The 17,185-nt window shown below is 33.9% G+C and overlaps 1 protein-coding gene across 1 annotated transcript in view; it reads right to left on the bottom strand.

Moving 5' to 3' along the window:
- Nucleotides 1–721: 721 nt before the first annotated feature.
- Nucleotides 722–17,185, bottom strand: part of LOC129225043 (adipokinetic hormone/corazonin-related peptide receptor variant I-like) — a 110,505-nt gene continuing 94,041 nt past the window's right edge. Inside the window, exons 2-3 of the mRNA XM_054859588.1 lie at nt 8,561–8,765; nt 722–1,335 (exon numbers count right to left, since the gene is read on the bottom strand). Of these exons, the coding sequence (XP_054715563.1) occupies nt 722–1,335; nt 8,561–8,765 (819 nt within the window). The remainder of the gene's footprint in view (nt 1,336–8,560; nt 8,766–17,185) is intronic.

The following is a 17,185-nucleotide window of genomic DNA, read 5'->3' on the forward strand; positions in this document are numbered from 1 at the left end:
GCCGATTATACATTCTGATCCTGATGTTGGTTACATATGAGGCGTTGAGTATTGAAACTAATTCAATGTTTTTTTTTACAACAGTTTTCGATTTTCTTGAGCTGGAAGTGTTTCAAATCGCTTTTCAGCAGCAGGGGGGGGGGGGGATCCACCAAGAAGTATCCAATAATAACAACAACAACAAAACAACTTTTGCCAACTATGGCTTGAGCTGTTTTCAGTAATATACGTCAGATTTAATCATGACAAGTTTATTGTTGAGCCTGAATGAGATAATGCATTGAAAATACAACGTAGGAGTTGTTTAGACATCTACATCACAATATCCTATGACGCAGGAAGAACATGACTACAGTCGATAGCTGTAAGAACCATTTGGTACCTTACTCTATGCAGAATCACCATCTTAATAACTTAAATCAAATGAACTCCTTATTGAGCTTGATGAACCAATAGTTAGACGGCATGGTTTGTTCACCGGCAAAATAAAAGAAAAAGGAATATTGTTGATGTGAATAAGGTCTGTCCTTCCGACAAGTCGCGATAGTCAGCCGAGTTTTCTTCTTGTTTTACCCTGTTGATATCTACATAGCACCAAACAGCAAAGCGTAACCTGTTTCATGGAAAACGTTACCGCGTGGTAGTCATCGCTGTTGTAAGCAAACAGATATTCTGTGTGTTGAAAAAAAAATTTAGAACGGACACTCTTTTTGTAAAAAAATCATTCACCTGCACTGTGTATCATTGCTTCTACTTTTGTCTGGTTTGTACAACTTGGAAACTTAGATGTAGTGGGGAGTACATCATAGCTGTTACTACACTGGCATCGTTCCAAATCGGATGAAAATTGCACCTCTTTTTTGACCACCAAGCTAGGATAAGTACCCACACCATTTAGATTGAGATGCACCGAAATGGCACGCTGAACTGGTTCTCCAATAGCGGCTCTTCTAGCCGGAGTGGTGACTTGAGTTTGGTTCACAGAACCAGTGTTAGAGCCCGGATGCCTGCACAGACACCTTTTGAACATCTGCTTGAAGTTGAGGACGTAGCTTCCGTACACCAAGGGATTGACACAGGAGTTGGAGACTGCAAACATGAAAAGGGAGGACTGGATGCGGGAGTCGACTTTGTCGGCTGATACCGGGTCGAAGAGGTACCACAGAACCATGACTACGTATGGAGTCCAGCACCAGAAGAAGGTCAGGACAATGATGATGGTCATCCGGAGAGTCCTTGCTCTGGCTCGTTCGATGTGTGCGATGTCAGAGCGGCGGAGGCATAACCGGCGGCGATACTGAGGCTCTTTAGGAAGGTCATCTAAAAGAATGTGGACTAAATAGATTTTTATGTAATAGTGGAAATTAAGAAACACATTCAATGGTTAAGATATTAAGAATGGACAAGGATGACAAGGTTTACGGAAAGGGGTGTAAACGACAGTGCTCGACTGGGAGGATGAACTAGAAGAAGGAAAGAAAAATGTAGGGAACCAGAAACATTAAAAGAACAAGGGAAACCGAACTTTCGATGTTTTTTCATTGGTTTAACCCATCTTTTTTTCAAGTCACAGTTCATTTACGTTCGTTTTACTTGTACAGTAAACTCCCTATTATCCGCCCGATTATGGCACTTGTGCCACCACGTGCGGGTGGCACAAGTGCCGCGGATAATAAAAATCGCGGATAAACCTCAAAAAGCCTAAAATGAGGGACAAATAAGGTAAAAATTGTCCTTCCTCAAAACATTACCTTTATTGATGAATACTTTCTACCAACTGTGAAAATTTATACAGTACAGTAAAAATGTTTTGTATTTTTGCACAACAGAACTTAACATCAATATAGAACAAGTTTATGTGCAAAGAAGAAAGTACAATAAATAAATAAATAAATAAAACAAAAACAACTGAGTCTAAATTTGCGATTTTTTGACAAAAAACAGTCATTGGTACTTGCTTTTCGTTACAAAAGTACATGTTCCTGATTGTTGATTGACTCGCGGATAAGCTCATCTTAAAGCAGTGCATGTGGTATGTATTTCCGTGCTAACAAGTAATTTCCCATCTTGGCAGCAAAAATTTAATATTTTCAGCATATAATCACATATTCCTAGCTAAATTTGATTACAACATTCGTCGAATAACTTATGCAATCCTCCGTGGACACATTTAATGATCATTTAGGTCTGAAGAACACGTCACGATTTCGCAGGTAAAGGTTGCGCTGGTTAAGAATTGACTTTTCTTTCCTATTCCTTCTCCCAAAAGGCTAATTGGATTGAACAGTTTGTTCAAAAGGAAATCCAAAGTAACACGGAATAAAAATTGCGTGCACGCGTATCAGAGAAAAGGGCTTAATATGTATGGATAATAACTTGTTTTAGAGTTATTTTTTGTCATAAAAATATGTTACATGTAGAGAGATTTTTAAATAATAATTAATACAAATAATTATTAATGTTGTTACTATAAATATTATTAACATATTTATTATTTTTATTGTTACTTTTTTATCTTTATTATTATTATTGTTATTATTATTACTGTTGTTGTTGCAACTGTTGTGGTTAAAAAAACTTTTCCTGCTACCTTTCTGGATAACCAACTTTTTTTGCGTTATGTTTACACGTAGAGAGATTCTTAAATAATAATTAATACAAATTATTATTAATGTTGTAACTGTAAATATTATTAACATATTTATTATTTTTATTGTTACTTTTTATCTTTATTATTATTGTTGTTGCTGCAGCTGTTGTCGTTAAAAAACCTTTTCCTACGACCTTCCTGGAGAATCAACTTTTTTTGTCATAAAAATATGTTACACGTAGCGAAATTTTTAAATGATAATTAATATAAATTATTATTAATGTTGTTACTATAAATATCATTAACAGATTTATTATTTTTATTGTTACTTTTTATCTTTATTATTATTATTATTATTATTATTATTGCTGTTGTTGTTTCTAATAAACCTTTTCCTACTACTTTCCTGGACAACCAACTTTTTTTGTCATAAAAATGCGTTACACGTAGCGAGATTTTTAAATAATAGTTAATACGAATAGTTATTAATGTTGTTTCTATAAATATTATTAACATATTTATTATTTTTATTGTTACTTTTTATCTTTATTATTATTATTGGGCCATTCCACGGAAAACGGTCATTTTGTCCCGCACGTAACGCTCCATACATTTCATAAAAAATAGTAATTTAAAAGGATGATGCACAAAATTTTGTTGCTTAAGAAATCACAAACGAATGTGTGACTTCTTAGCAAAAACTTTCTTCAAAAATTAAGTCTTTTTTATGAAATATAAGAACCGTCACGTACGGGAAAAAATGACCATTTTCAATGGAATGGGCATATACATTTTTTTTCTCAATGGTTTAAATAATTATTTCTAAACTAATGAGATGTTTCCTTTACGTTAGTTTTAAAAATCTACAATTTGTTTCGTCATTGTTGTATTAATAGAGCAAAAATATTAGCTTATTCATGTCAGTTACCAGGGGTTGTCTTTGGATATCCCGCACGTGACGCATGTAAATAAATTTTATTTTAAGTAACAAAATCGTTCAATAAAAATGTAATTGTGTCAGGAGTATCTCTTTGTATCAAATGTAAAGATTAAAAAAATTGCTTACCCCTGTTTCATTAAAACATTAAGAGATATGACGAAATGTTAATGAAATTTAAGCGTATTTTTGTCCCGCACATGACGGTGGAATGGCCCTATTATTATTGTTATTATTATTATTGTTGTTGATAAAAAAAAAACCTTTTCCTACTACCTTCCTAAACAACCAACTTTTTGTTCCTTTAAAGTGTGACTGCAGTCGATTCGAAGTGTTTAGAAAACGGTGAAAATGTTAATTTTCATCATATAAAAGTATTTATCTTAAAAGACGCTCAGCCGCTGTTTTCATTTTTGCTGCTGACATCACAAGTGAACAAATCGCTACGGTTACCAGAATAAAGTTTCAGGACATTGCCAAACTTCGTCAAGTTAATTTTTCATTTAACCAACAATTCTCGCTTCGCTAATAATTGATCGCAGTGAAAAATCACAAAAAGGCAAAGGGTAACGACACCAGTAACAGACATGCTAAAGACATCGCTCTCAGGTTAACTCAATTTTCGGAGCCTTTTAATGTATTTAGACTTTTAAAAACTATTTTTCTCTCATGCAACTACATCTCATCTAACGTTTGGCTGCTTCTGGATCCTTTGAATTAGTTAATTCTATCTAATTCTATTTGCTCAATTTCGAAAAAAAAAGGCCTGACCCCCATAACAAACACTGACAATTCTGATGATACCCAGCAACAGATAGGATGAGGAAATGATGAGTAACGGACATAATTCCCCTTTTCTCTTCATAATGTGCAAAAGTTCTTGGTTTTTAGATCTAAAACCTTGTTAAATTTAAATGAAAATTAAACAATATCTGACCTCTTTGTGGCTGTTAATAGCCTTCGACCACTGCCTTGTAAATACCCACTGACTCATAAAATTCACTCTGATTACACCAGATGGTTGTTGCACCGTATTCATGGGTCGCAGCAACATCAGTTTTACCCGCCTAAAATTCTTATTATTTAAATCCAAACTTACGGCTGACTTACTGGACCCTTGTCTGTTACTAGTGCTGTTACCCTATATCTTGCTAGAAAAGATAACCACGCTCTCTGATCCAAGATGGCTGTCTTCACTTGTGACCAGTGGTGTTTTCATATACGCCATATACTCTCATTTTTTAGACACATAGCGTGTACCCTCAAGCTTCATAAATTTTCATATATGACATACTACACTGTAAAAAAAATCTGTAAAATTTACGGAAAAAACTGTCAGCCAGGACGCCAGTTTTCTTCCGTTTATTTTACAGAAATCTTCCATATTTTTATTATTTATTCAAGCTGATTTATTATTTTATGAAGATTAAAAAATGAAACTATACTTTCATAAATACATTTCAATATTTACTATACCACTACGAAATACATGTATACAAAGGTAAATTTCCGAATATGCCTCTGTAACAGATGACAAAAAAACATAATAATAAAATATTGATTAGGATGCAATGAAATGGAAGTTGCAAACGATTTAAGACTTACTCTCGCTTTAAATAAATATAAGATCAAAAATTCGAGCACGAGAACCAAAATCCAAACACGCGGGCGAAATTTCGAAGATTCGAAGAAAAACAAAGTACGCGGTGAGTCGATGGTAGCAATTAACGCTTAATAACCGGTTACAGATTCAAAAAAACAGAGAAATCCTGTATTTTATTACGAACAGTTTTTTTCTGTGAAAAATACGGATAACTTCTTCAAAATTTACAGTTTTTTTTTACAGTGTATGTATATGATCACATACACAAACTGTCCGTAATGGATTACTGAGAGTACACCCTCAGAAAAATTGATGGGAACATCACTGCTTGTGACACCACACAATGAAACATCTTGTAGAAATCTGATATTTTCTGGCTAATGTTATTTTTATTTAAAAAAAAAATCTATCAATATCGGTCACTAAAATTAGTATTTTTAACTAATGGAAACACCCCCACTTGGATGGATGAGTCCATTGTTAAAATCCAGGAGATGATTTGAGTTAGTGACAAGCAAAGGGATGTAAGTGGCAAAATTAAAAATTTGGAAATAACCAGTACAAGTACACTGTAACAAATTTCGGAAACGTTTCTGGATATATCGGAAACGTTTCCGAAATAGTAGGAATCCTTCATCCAATAGCGAACTCCTCAATATTCAGAAAGCTTTTTGTTATTTCAAGATATCTAGAAGCGGAAGTGATGACGCAACGCTTCGAAACCTATTTCATCCTTCCAACACAGGCGCCAATGAGTCGGAAATAACGAGAACTTCTTTTTTTCTTATCTATGGTTGCTGCAGTCAGCAACTGTGTAGCATTGGATTGCTTGGTATTTCATGTCTAGAGAGTAGTAAACTGTGTCGAAACTAATTTTACGCCTTTGCATTTTGGACTGCCCTTGATTTTTTAGACGATGTACGCAGCTATTAAGTTAGTTAATAACCATTTGCTTCTTTACAATTTCCAATGCGACCATAATTAGATATATATTGTGTGTTCAAGCGTGAATAGTTTTAACACCCGTGTTTATACTTAATGAAACGAAACCCTTTGGATTACTTATTCAGTTGTAATGGAGGTACTTAGATTTTCTTCCGCTTATGTTCACTTGTAAGTATTAATGAATATTTTAAAACATGTTGTTATATACATTTATATTTTTGTTGATTTGCATTTGATGAGGCTCCAATTGTAACTGTTTTTGGGTTTATCGAATTAATTTAAAGTTATCCTACATACCTATGTGCGCGGTGTACTATTTGTTGTAACCAACTGAAACTGATTAATTACGCAAAAGAAGTAAGATTTATATTTGAGAAGCAATCACAGAAAAGTTATTTCGAAATACTTGGATGTACATACATTTTGGTTCAAAAAGAAAAAAAATCAATTGTTTAATTCATTAGAAATATGGTAATGCAAATATTTTCTAGTATTGTAATATGCTTCACAAAAAATGTGCCGGTATAATTTATCTTTTTTTATTATAATTTATTCATTCATTTAAAAATATTTATACCATTAGAAAATGACCATGTTATCTATTAGTAAGAACATAGTTATGAAATTAATTCATCTGCTTATTCATTTTGTTAAATGTGGTTAACAATTAAAAAATTCCTTGACATTAGTTCCGAAAATAACATTTCCTTCGTGGATATACTAGTTTAATGTAGGACAGTCAGGAGGAATGAGTCAGTGGCAAAAATGGAACAGCTGCATTTACATGCTGAAATAAAAAGTAATATTATTTCATGTCATCGTTTTAAAAGTGATCAGTTTTTAAATACTATGTTATTAATATGCAATGCACATATGGTGAGAAGACAAGGGGCGTTCACCACGCAGACTGTGCCATTGACATTTTCAAGAGGTTGCTTTTTTTAAGGTGGGGGGCGCTTTATATCATTTTATGGGTGCACCATCACTCTTATGGTGTGGGGGGGGGGGAAGGAACTCTCGTATATATGAAATGGAATAAGCATGTGATAGAGTTCAATGTTTTAATAAATAAAATATAAAATACATTTTGCGCACACTCTAAATCAGTAACCTATTTTGATTAAGTATCTATATTTGTGATAAACTGGAAAAGGGCAAGAACAGAGGAATAAACCCGAATGGTTCCAGCAGGGGGACTTTGGTGTCATATTTAAATTCATCAATTTCTCTGTTGGTACTTTTCGGTACACTTTGTTCGTCAAAGAAATTGACTTGACGTGAACGAATTTCGGAACGAAAAGTGTAGGTAAGTTTTGTCAAATTTTATCCGAAAATAAAAGCTATCAAGTTTGATACAAGATATGTTTTTAAGTTCTGCATTAAAAATACAATATGTTGATAATTTTGTCTTGAAAATATTGAGAGAAAAACTGAAGTTTAATATTGTTTAACAAACAATCCCACTTCAGAGAAAGTACTCCCCTTCCCTCCCCCGACGATTTTGTGATTATGAATGAAACTACTATATTATTTCATAAATTTTCAAAAATTTATAACTGTGCATATGTTATGCTGTTAACCATGCTATTTGTCATTAGAAATTCAGAAAAAAAATCCACGAATGATTCTAAAATTGCTTGTTTCATTGCTCTTAGATATGAAAGAATTGAAACTGATATGGCATGCAATACTATTAAAAAAGAATTATTTTTTAGAAAAAATCACGGAAAAAGGATTCCAAAATTCTCAGAAACGTTTTTGAAAATTGTTTGGAGAATTAAGAAATACTCGGAAACGTTTTCGAAACTTTCATGAACCACAGCTGCACAGAATACTCAGAAACATTTCTGGAAATTACGGAAAGAGGATTCCGAAATACTCAGAAACGTTTCTGAAAATTACAGAAAGAGGATTCCAAAATACTCAGAAACATTTCTGGAAATTATAGAAAGAGGATTCCGAAATACTCAGACACGTTTCTGGACATTACAGAAAGAGGATTCCGAAATACTCAGACACGTTTCCGGACATTACAGAAAGAGGATTCTGAAATACTCAGAAACGTTTTTGAAAATTTCATGAACCGCAGCTGCACGATATACTCAGAAACGTTTCCGAATTTTTTTTACAGTGTAGTAGGGGAACCTCTCTTCTGGGGCTTGGGGCAAGAGATGATAGTACTAGTAGTCCTGGTAGTGCTGCTGTATAGCATGATTTAGAAAAAAAAATCAATGAAATCCTACCTAGGATATTATTTTCAAACGCATTTTACTCAAAACTTGAAAATGTCAACTTACATCCCTTTGCTTCTCACTGCCTCATCTGTTTTGGAATTCATCGTTTCAATTTCTTGGAGGAGATTACTAATATTTGATCGAAGTCTCGCTTGAATTTGTGTAAGTTTTAAGCGATCAGTCTACGCCAGGTACAAACAGACATTCAAGTTCCTGGATGTTGATTTTAGTGCTGAGTTAAATATACCCACCTTCTGTGTCTCTGGATCTTCTGGATATCTCCCATAGTATCCTGGAATAGCAAATGATGATAATGGCCAGTGGTACACCATAGAGCGCGAACAAGCAGAATATGTTGTAAGCCATTTTGTGGTATGGTGTTGGGAAGAAGTTGAAGCTGACACATTGAAGAAATTGGGGGTAGTCTGGATGGCTTTCCACATGGAATATTACACTCTGTAAATTAAAAGAATAACTTGTTAGAGTTACGAAGTGAGAAAAAAAAATATATGTTTGAAAAATTTTTTTCGCACCTTGGCAGCAAAGAAGAAAAGTGACACAGCTCCACAAAAAAAAAAAAAAAAAAAAAAAAAAAAACAGCAATGGAGAAAATTAAGTTTTTATGCAATAGTAGTTTTAAGATATTTAGTCTTGAATATTGCAATACTTGCAAAAAAAAAAAAAAATAAGCGGTTATTAATTTTTTTGTTTTTACGCCACCATGCACTAGTTATGAAAGCTAACTTTGTCGTAGTTTCTGTGGTAAGAAATAGCATTAAATTTTGGTTTTAAATCAATAGCCAATACATTTCCCCCAAATTTTCAGTTCTGTCACTTTTCTTGCAAAATTGCGATATGTTGGAAAACTGTGACATTCTCGCAATAAAATATTCAACATTCTGTCCCAAAAATATAGACACAAGCATAAAATACAATTCGCAGTGAAAATAAGAATGTGGGAGGGGGGACTTTTATATCGTTTGTGTATAGTAATAATAAACACTATGTGAAACACAAATAAGGGTTAATTTATTCGTAAAAACATCATGTGTTGAATTTATTCAGAAAAAAAAACGCAAATTGGGTGTCTTATAATAATAGACACATTTCAATCAATAAATTATGCTTAAGATAGAGAAGATATCAAATTTTTTCATACCCAGTTACTCTCAGAGAGTGTAGTTCCAAACAGAATGCACAAAATTGTATATATCACTTGTTTTGTTTCCCATTCTTCAAAAATATTTGTTCTGAAAAAGCACGGTCGAGAACACAGGGATGAGGGTTTTTTTTTTTTTTCAATTTACTTACTTTCAATTAAAAAAAAAAAACTTTTAAAATGCGTTCAGTTGCGGTTTTCCTTTTCGCTGCTGACGTTACAAGTGAACAAGTCGCTAGGGTTACCAGAAAAAAAAGTTTCAGGTAACTGCCAAACTTCGCCAAATGATAATTTTATTTAACTAACAGTGCTCGTCCCGCTAATAATAGCTCGCAGTGAAAAGTCAGCAAAAGGCGGTATCTTGCCAGGAAAGACAACCACGCGCTCCGATAGAAATCTGACATTTTTAAACTTGAGTAAAAATTAAATACTAAGAAAATTAAAGTATTTTCTGGCTCTATGTAATTATTATTACTAGTGTTCGCCCAGTGGTCGAAATTCGACCATATTCATAAATGAATATTTGGAAAAACTTGCATGAATTTAACTTTTTGCGACACTTTTATTTCTACTCTTACTCATGTTTACTGCATATCTGGAAACATACATTATTAACATTCATGGAACATTCATTTTTATATGTACACACAATACCAAACAGTAATAATTTATTCCAATTTTGCTTTTTGACTGTTAATCTTAAAACAAATGGATGAAAGGAAATATTTCGGTAATGGGGTCGTTTCCGAAATTTTAAAAGTGTTTTTTTTTTTTGAAATAGCATGCTTAAAAACATAGGTTTTAACCATTTTTAAAATAATTTGAAAAAAAAAATAATATTTTTTAACAATTATTTTTATCGGTGCGCAGATTGAAATTCATTTTTTACGCTTCTGCACATGGCATCAATGGCGATGAAATGCCATTCACAGATGCCATTAACGCACATCGCAAATTATCATAACCTGGAAACGCGGTGGACAGCAAAGCGTAAACATTTAGCGCGGCAATGGCGTAACGCTCCAAAGTACTTCACTTGTAACGTCATTAAGACCACGCTTTATTTTCAAAATCAAACATTAAAAAAAATAATAAAAAATAACTGTCGGGAAAATAAAAGTTTTTTCTGTCTCCACGTTATTTTTCTTTTGCTTATTCTATCAATTTCAGTGACTAAAAGTAGTACTTTTTACTGAAGAAAAGAACTCCATTAAAGATATTGGTGCGGTCGTCAAACTCTTGGCTTGAATAATTTTATTTTGGATACCATGTTGCTTTGTACTAACCCTATGCAAATAGATATTTCCCTACTTTTGTTTACGTATGCAAAGGAAAAACATTTTTCGCGCATGTATTGGGGGAAAAAAAAATGACGCCAATGGATAAAAATCGCAAATTATCCAATTTTTGAAATCTTCCCGTATGAAACGTAGCATCAAAACTCAGTTTATACGTAAAACTTCTGTGTGAACAATATTAATTATTAAACGTCTACTGTTATTGAGTAATTGATTCTTCGTCATTAGAAATATAAATTTCCAAGTATCAAATGAACGAACTCTACTCATGGCAACTTATAATTGTCCATTTGAAAACGCTGGACGTCGCAACAGTAGTACAATTAAAAAAAAAAAATGTTGTCTTTGAGATTTGTTCATCATTAAGGACGATGCATAACTGATATCACTTTTCGACATTTAAGACCCTTTCCCCCCTTTGTCACAATGTTTCACACTTCACCATACCTCCTCTTCTCTTTGTCAAATATCACGCTGTTTTTCATAAACGTTGCTATTAAAAAAAGGCTTGTCACATTCTTCCCTTTTTATGTCCCTCTTGTCATTTCTTTCCTCTCCCTTGTTACAAACTGTTACTCTTTCGCGAACCTCACCTTAAAGCGGGACTGCCCCCGTTTTGTGGTAACCGTATGCAAGTATATATTTCTCTACTCTTTGTTTACGTATGCAAAGAAAAAATAATTCTCGGGCTGCAATTGGTGCCAAAAATTTGACGCCAATAGATGAAAAGCGACAATTTCCCAATGGGGTCGTTTCCAAAATTTTAAAAGTATTTTTTTTTCTGAAAGAGCATGCTTAAAAACATGGGATATGACCATTTTATAATTAATTTGTTTAAGTTTAATTTTTTAAAAAAATTACTTGAATCGATGCGCTTTCATTGTTTATGTTTCTGCCCGATGCCATCACAAATGATGAAATGCTATTCAGTGTTGCCATTCACAGACCAAAATATTTAATTCGCATCTTTACTCACGTGTATTGGCAACGATATGGTTGAAAACAAGTGTGGAGCGCAATTTTAATTCGCTTGTTGATTATCATAACGTGGAACCGTGGTAGAAAGATGCGCCAAAATGCATCATTTGTGACGTCATCAAGACCACGAATTTTTTAAAAAATCGGACATTTAAAAAAATTAATTAAAAAACAACTGTCGATAAAATAAAAATATTTTCTGCGTCTATGTTTTTTTATTCTATCAATTTCATTGACTAAAAGTAGTACTTTTGACTAAAGGAAACAACCCCATTATCGAAATTTTCCCGAATGAAATGATGCCGCAAAACTCAGATTATATGTAAAACTTCTGCGTGAACAACATTTCTTCTTATTGAGAAAGTTGCCTTGACCTCTTCCATTAGAAATATAAAATTTCAAACAGTCAAATGAACGAATCCTACTTGCTACAATAAAAAGTGTCCAATCAAAAACACTGGACGTCGCAATAATAGTGCAATTTATTTTAAAAAATCATCTTTCTGATTTGTTTACCGTTTAGGGAGTAACTGAGTAATGCGCTTTTCAAAATTTTTGATCCCTCTTCCCTTTGTCGCAAAGTTTCACACTTATCCCATCTTCCCTTTGCCACTTGTCACTTTGTTTATCATAAACGTTCCTATCAGAAAAAGGCTTGATGTCACATTTTCCCCATTGTGTGTCCCTCTTGTCATTCATTTCCTCCCTCTTGTCACGAACGGTTACAATTTAATGAAACCCGCCTTCAAGAGGGACTTCATTCGTAGTCAGCTCTTTGCATTTCTCTACGCTTTTTTTACGAATGAAAAAGAAAAATATATCTCGCTCTGGCATTGGTGTCAAAAATTTGACCCCAATGGATTGGGTTCGCCAAGTTCAGAATTATAAAAGTCTTCCTGAATGAAATGATACCGAAAAACTCCTTTAATACGTAAAACTTCTGTATAAACAATATTCAAGTAAGCATGACCTTTGCCGTTAAATATAAAATTTCCAACAGTCCAATAAACGAACTTGACTCGCGGCAACAAAAATCGTCCATGCGAAAGCACTGGACGTCGTAATAACACGCCAATTTTATCAAAAGTTTCACCTTGATGTCTCCTGCTGGTGATAGCAAATGCAGGTATTATATTGTGAGCTGTTTTTTTAAGAAGGTAATTTTGTTGAAACTGAAAGTCCTCGGTCACTCCGTAAAATGATTTGTTTAAATATTGAAATCGCGAAAACATAATCAAAATGAAAATATTTTAAATGCCTGTAGTTGCCCAAAAAGCCTCAATAATAAAAAGAAACGCAAGAATTTCATTTCTTTATGCTCAAGCGAGGAATGGTAACACCACAATATTATCTAGCAATTTCTTCACGCTGACAATGTCGCGTGAAAAAGCAAATAAAAATGAATTTTCACTAACTTTTAATTGCTTATAGCTCATTTTCTAGTCATCGTAGCGGTTTCGAATGGTAAACCGGGTAGAACGTGTTTTAAAGCATTTTGCACGAACTTTCCAACCATACCAAGCTCGAAGCGCTAAAATGCATTTTTCGTGTAGAAAGAGCGGTTTAAAAAACTGATTAAAACTTCATGTTTCACGCTTCCAACATTGAATTTCAACAATGGAAAAGAGAGAAAATTAAAATTTTTGCGTTTCGCTAACTAAAAAACGCTTATAACTTTTTTTCTAGTGGATTTAGGTTATTGGACCTTGGGTGCCCTGACAATTTTTTCGTTAGGAGTAATTTTTAAAGACCTCTCTAACCATATCAAATTTGAAAAAGTTTGACCATCCCTTCGCGTAGAAAGAGCCATTTAGGAAGAAAAGGCGTTTTTTATTACTATCTCTGTTAATTAACGTTTGATTTGAAAAATTTTTACTGATGACACTAAAACTCGGCAATAGCTACCGAACAAAAAATGAATGAAGGAAATCGGTTCACAAACAGAGGAGAAATCGGTATCGAAAGGAAACGGCTTGCCTATTAATATATAAATTATTACTTGCTTATTCTATCCATTTCAGTGATAAAAAGTAGTAATGACTGAAAGAAACACCACTATTCTCTCAAAAGAAAGGGCAAATTATCTAAACATAAAACTTAGAAATTATTTCCCCTTTACCCCAGCTGTCCGTACTCGTCGAATAAATTTTTAGAGTTGTCTGAATAAAAATCAAAGGCACGTTTTCGATATTTGCGTGAAAAAAATGCATAGTTGAGCTGTGCTGCATTCTAATAATCAGTATGCTCTGAATCACCACCTTGTATAGTCACGATTCAAATAACAGTTCTCTTGGAATATCAAATGCTGGTTTACACTTTTTTGAAAACATTCTTCCGGTTTTGTTAAAAATTTCAAGATTTTTACTCTACGTTTTCGCTTTATAACGCTGCTGTTTTTCCCCTAAACTGTTAGATGCAAATTATTCAGTAGCTAAGTGCAGCAAAATTTGGCAACAGTAGAAAAGGCTTTTATATTTTTTCATTCTCATAGATTCCAGCATTTGTTGTAGTTTTTCATTAATTTTCTTTTGAAATTTTTTTATTTATTTTATACTATCGGTACCCGCATGGCTTTGCTCGTAGTAGAAAATTAAAAGGTCATTTGAGGCAGTGAGAAGCAAAGGGGTGTAAGTGGACATTTTCAAAATTTGAATAAAACTACTTTAAAGATAACACCCTTGGTAGGCTAACATTGAATTTTTTTCTAAATCCTACTATACAGCAGCACCTACCAGGCCTACCAGTACTATCTCTTGCCCCAAGACAGACGAGGCGTTCACCTACCATTTGTACTGGTTATATCCAATTTTTTCATTTTGCCACTTACATCCCTTTGCTTCTCACTGCCTCATTTGGTTTGCCTGTATGCTTACAAATAATGGATTATGAATTTCTCGCCAATTTGCTATGTTACTGTCTGCCCACAGATTGCATGGAAAGGGAAACATCCGGTTTAAAGGCGGAAATGGGCGTATCTATTAGTTTTTAAGGATATCAGCGTTTGCAGATGTATGTTAGCCTCTAAATTAAGCAGAGTCTCATTTATATAATTGGAACACGCGCATCAGATTTTTATTTTTATTCCTGACTCGTCTTAACTGGACGATTGCCAATTCCATACAATCCGTGGTTGAACAGTAATTTGCTCGTCCATGTTATGGTAATTTCTTCGTCCATGTTATGGGAATTTACTCGTCCATTTTATGGTAATTCGCGGGGTAAAATGGGCTTAAAATTGGAATAGAAAAAGAACAAAATCGATTTTTCAAAAAAATCGCTTCGAGATGCTCAGTTCCTATGCTACGAACTAATTTTACGTAAAATTTCATGAAACTCGGCAGAACTATCTAGGCGCTAGGCGCGTAACAGACAGAAATCCAGACATACAGATTTTCAGCTTTATTATTATTTTATTTTATAAAAGTTTTTCGAATGAGTTTCATTATTGCGTCAGAGAGAAGTATTTCTTTCCTTGTCAAAAATAATCACGTAGCATCCGAAAGTAAGAGCACTAATTTAATGGTTGAAAAGATATTTACAGTCGGAGCACCATCACTGCTTCATTATTTATTTAAAACCAATACTTCTCTCTCGTTTCGCGCAAAGTCTTGTAAACATTAATTTGCAATCGGAAAATCATTCTCAAAGATTTTTGAAAAATCGAGACTGCATGTTTCATTTCAACCTAGATAAATAAAACTGTGTAAATAAATAAAACAATACCGAACTAGACATAGTGTTTCAACACAAATATTGTTATAAAATAATACATTTAATCTGAACCTTTCTACGAAATGAGTCGAGTGAAAGCTTTATTTCTTTCTATTACAAGAGTAAATGTAGTTGATAAATATAAGATGGCCTGGAATCAAGGATCGATACAAGGGTGGGGGGATGGGGGCGATCGCTCCTTCTTGATCCGAGATACAAGGAAATTTTTTCGGGTATATTTTCGATATTAAAGTACCAAAAACACAATGGGTCAATGAGCACACGCTTAAAATTTGAGTAAAAAGCTAAAACTTCTACAGCACAATATTATTAGTAAGTCTTAAAAAAAAAAAAAAAATAGGGGGTGTCCTGGACTTTAGCTAAAAAAAAAGTTTTTTGAATCACCCTAATGCATCCTCTCCCCAACCCAATGGCGATGCCGCTTTTCTTAAAATGCTGCCCCCAAGATGGAGACCTCCCAAAATGGTTAGTATTTAATTAAACAAAGGGGTTATGCGGTATGTATGTACATAAAACACATAACTGTTCATAATGCTACAATATGTAATTACATTTTTTAAACAAAATGTACAGTTATTAGAAGTAGAACGATATGAACTATAGAATGGGTAGTAACTGCTACGTTATCAAAGAGCTGGAGCAGTTGGCATAATATATTAATTTGCAGGTTTCTATAGAGGTCGCTAACGTACATGTCATAGTGCATTTGCATATATATATATTATCGCCAAATTTTTCGCCAAGCTGGCGACAAAACTTGGCGACCAAAAGACTGGCGATATATTGCCAAGTGTCCGCTAAATTATAACACCACTTGGGTTTTGCATCAAAATTAACAATGAATCCCCCCCCCCAAAAAAGGGGCAAAAGCCCCCTTTAGAAACACCCGATTGCAACCAAAAGAAGAGGTGCACAACTAGACCCCACTAGGAGTCTACGTACCAAATTTCAACGTTCTAGGACTCACCGTTCTTGAGTTATGCGACATACATACGCACATACGTACATACAGACGTCACGAGAAAACTCGTCGTAATTAACTCGGGAATCGTCAAAATGGATATTTCGGGGGTCTATACGTTCTTAGGCACTTATCCACGTGTGGTCGAGTCGAAAAAAAAACTCAACATTCATTCGAGGGTGAGTAAAATGGAAATTAAGGTCGATTTTTGGGTGAAATTTTTTTCGCGAATACAATACTTCCTTTTTTGTAAGAGGAAGTAAAAATAGTAAGTGAAAGAGAAGGGACAAAATGACTATTCCCTCAGAGCAGACTGCATCCAGTTCTTGGTTTGGAATCGGAAAATATTTGCAGAAAGAAAATACATTTAACTTTACTTTAAATTCTATAGGTGGAATAAAATCCATAGTCTGGTGGATGGAGATTCTAAGCCCCGAAGCAATCTCAGATCACTAGTACGATGCATCCTTTCAGTAAACGGAGATTGTGGAGGAATACCAACAAAAGAGACCTGTCGTTCTTTGAGCGCGAAATGGTACATATTCGGATAAAATGAAAACTATTTGAATGGAATCCATTGCGATATTTTGTCCGAAGCGTAGAAAGGAAATATAACTTTTCGCAAATGGTCTGGTTTTGGCTGAAGTGTTTTGCACTGTTATGAATTCAGATCTGTAAAGATATTTATTCAAAAACAGTCCAATAATACTTGTTAGTTATGTATGTTACCGTTAAAGTATATAATACA

This window comes from Uloborus diversus, chromosome 6 (genome assembly GCF_026930045.1).
Source record: "Uloborus diversus isolate 005 chromosome 6, Udiv.v.3.1, whole genome shotgun sequence".
NCBI lineage: Eukaryota > Metazoa > Arthropoda > Arachnida > Araneae > Uloboridae > Uloborus > Uloborus diversus.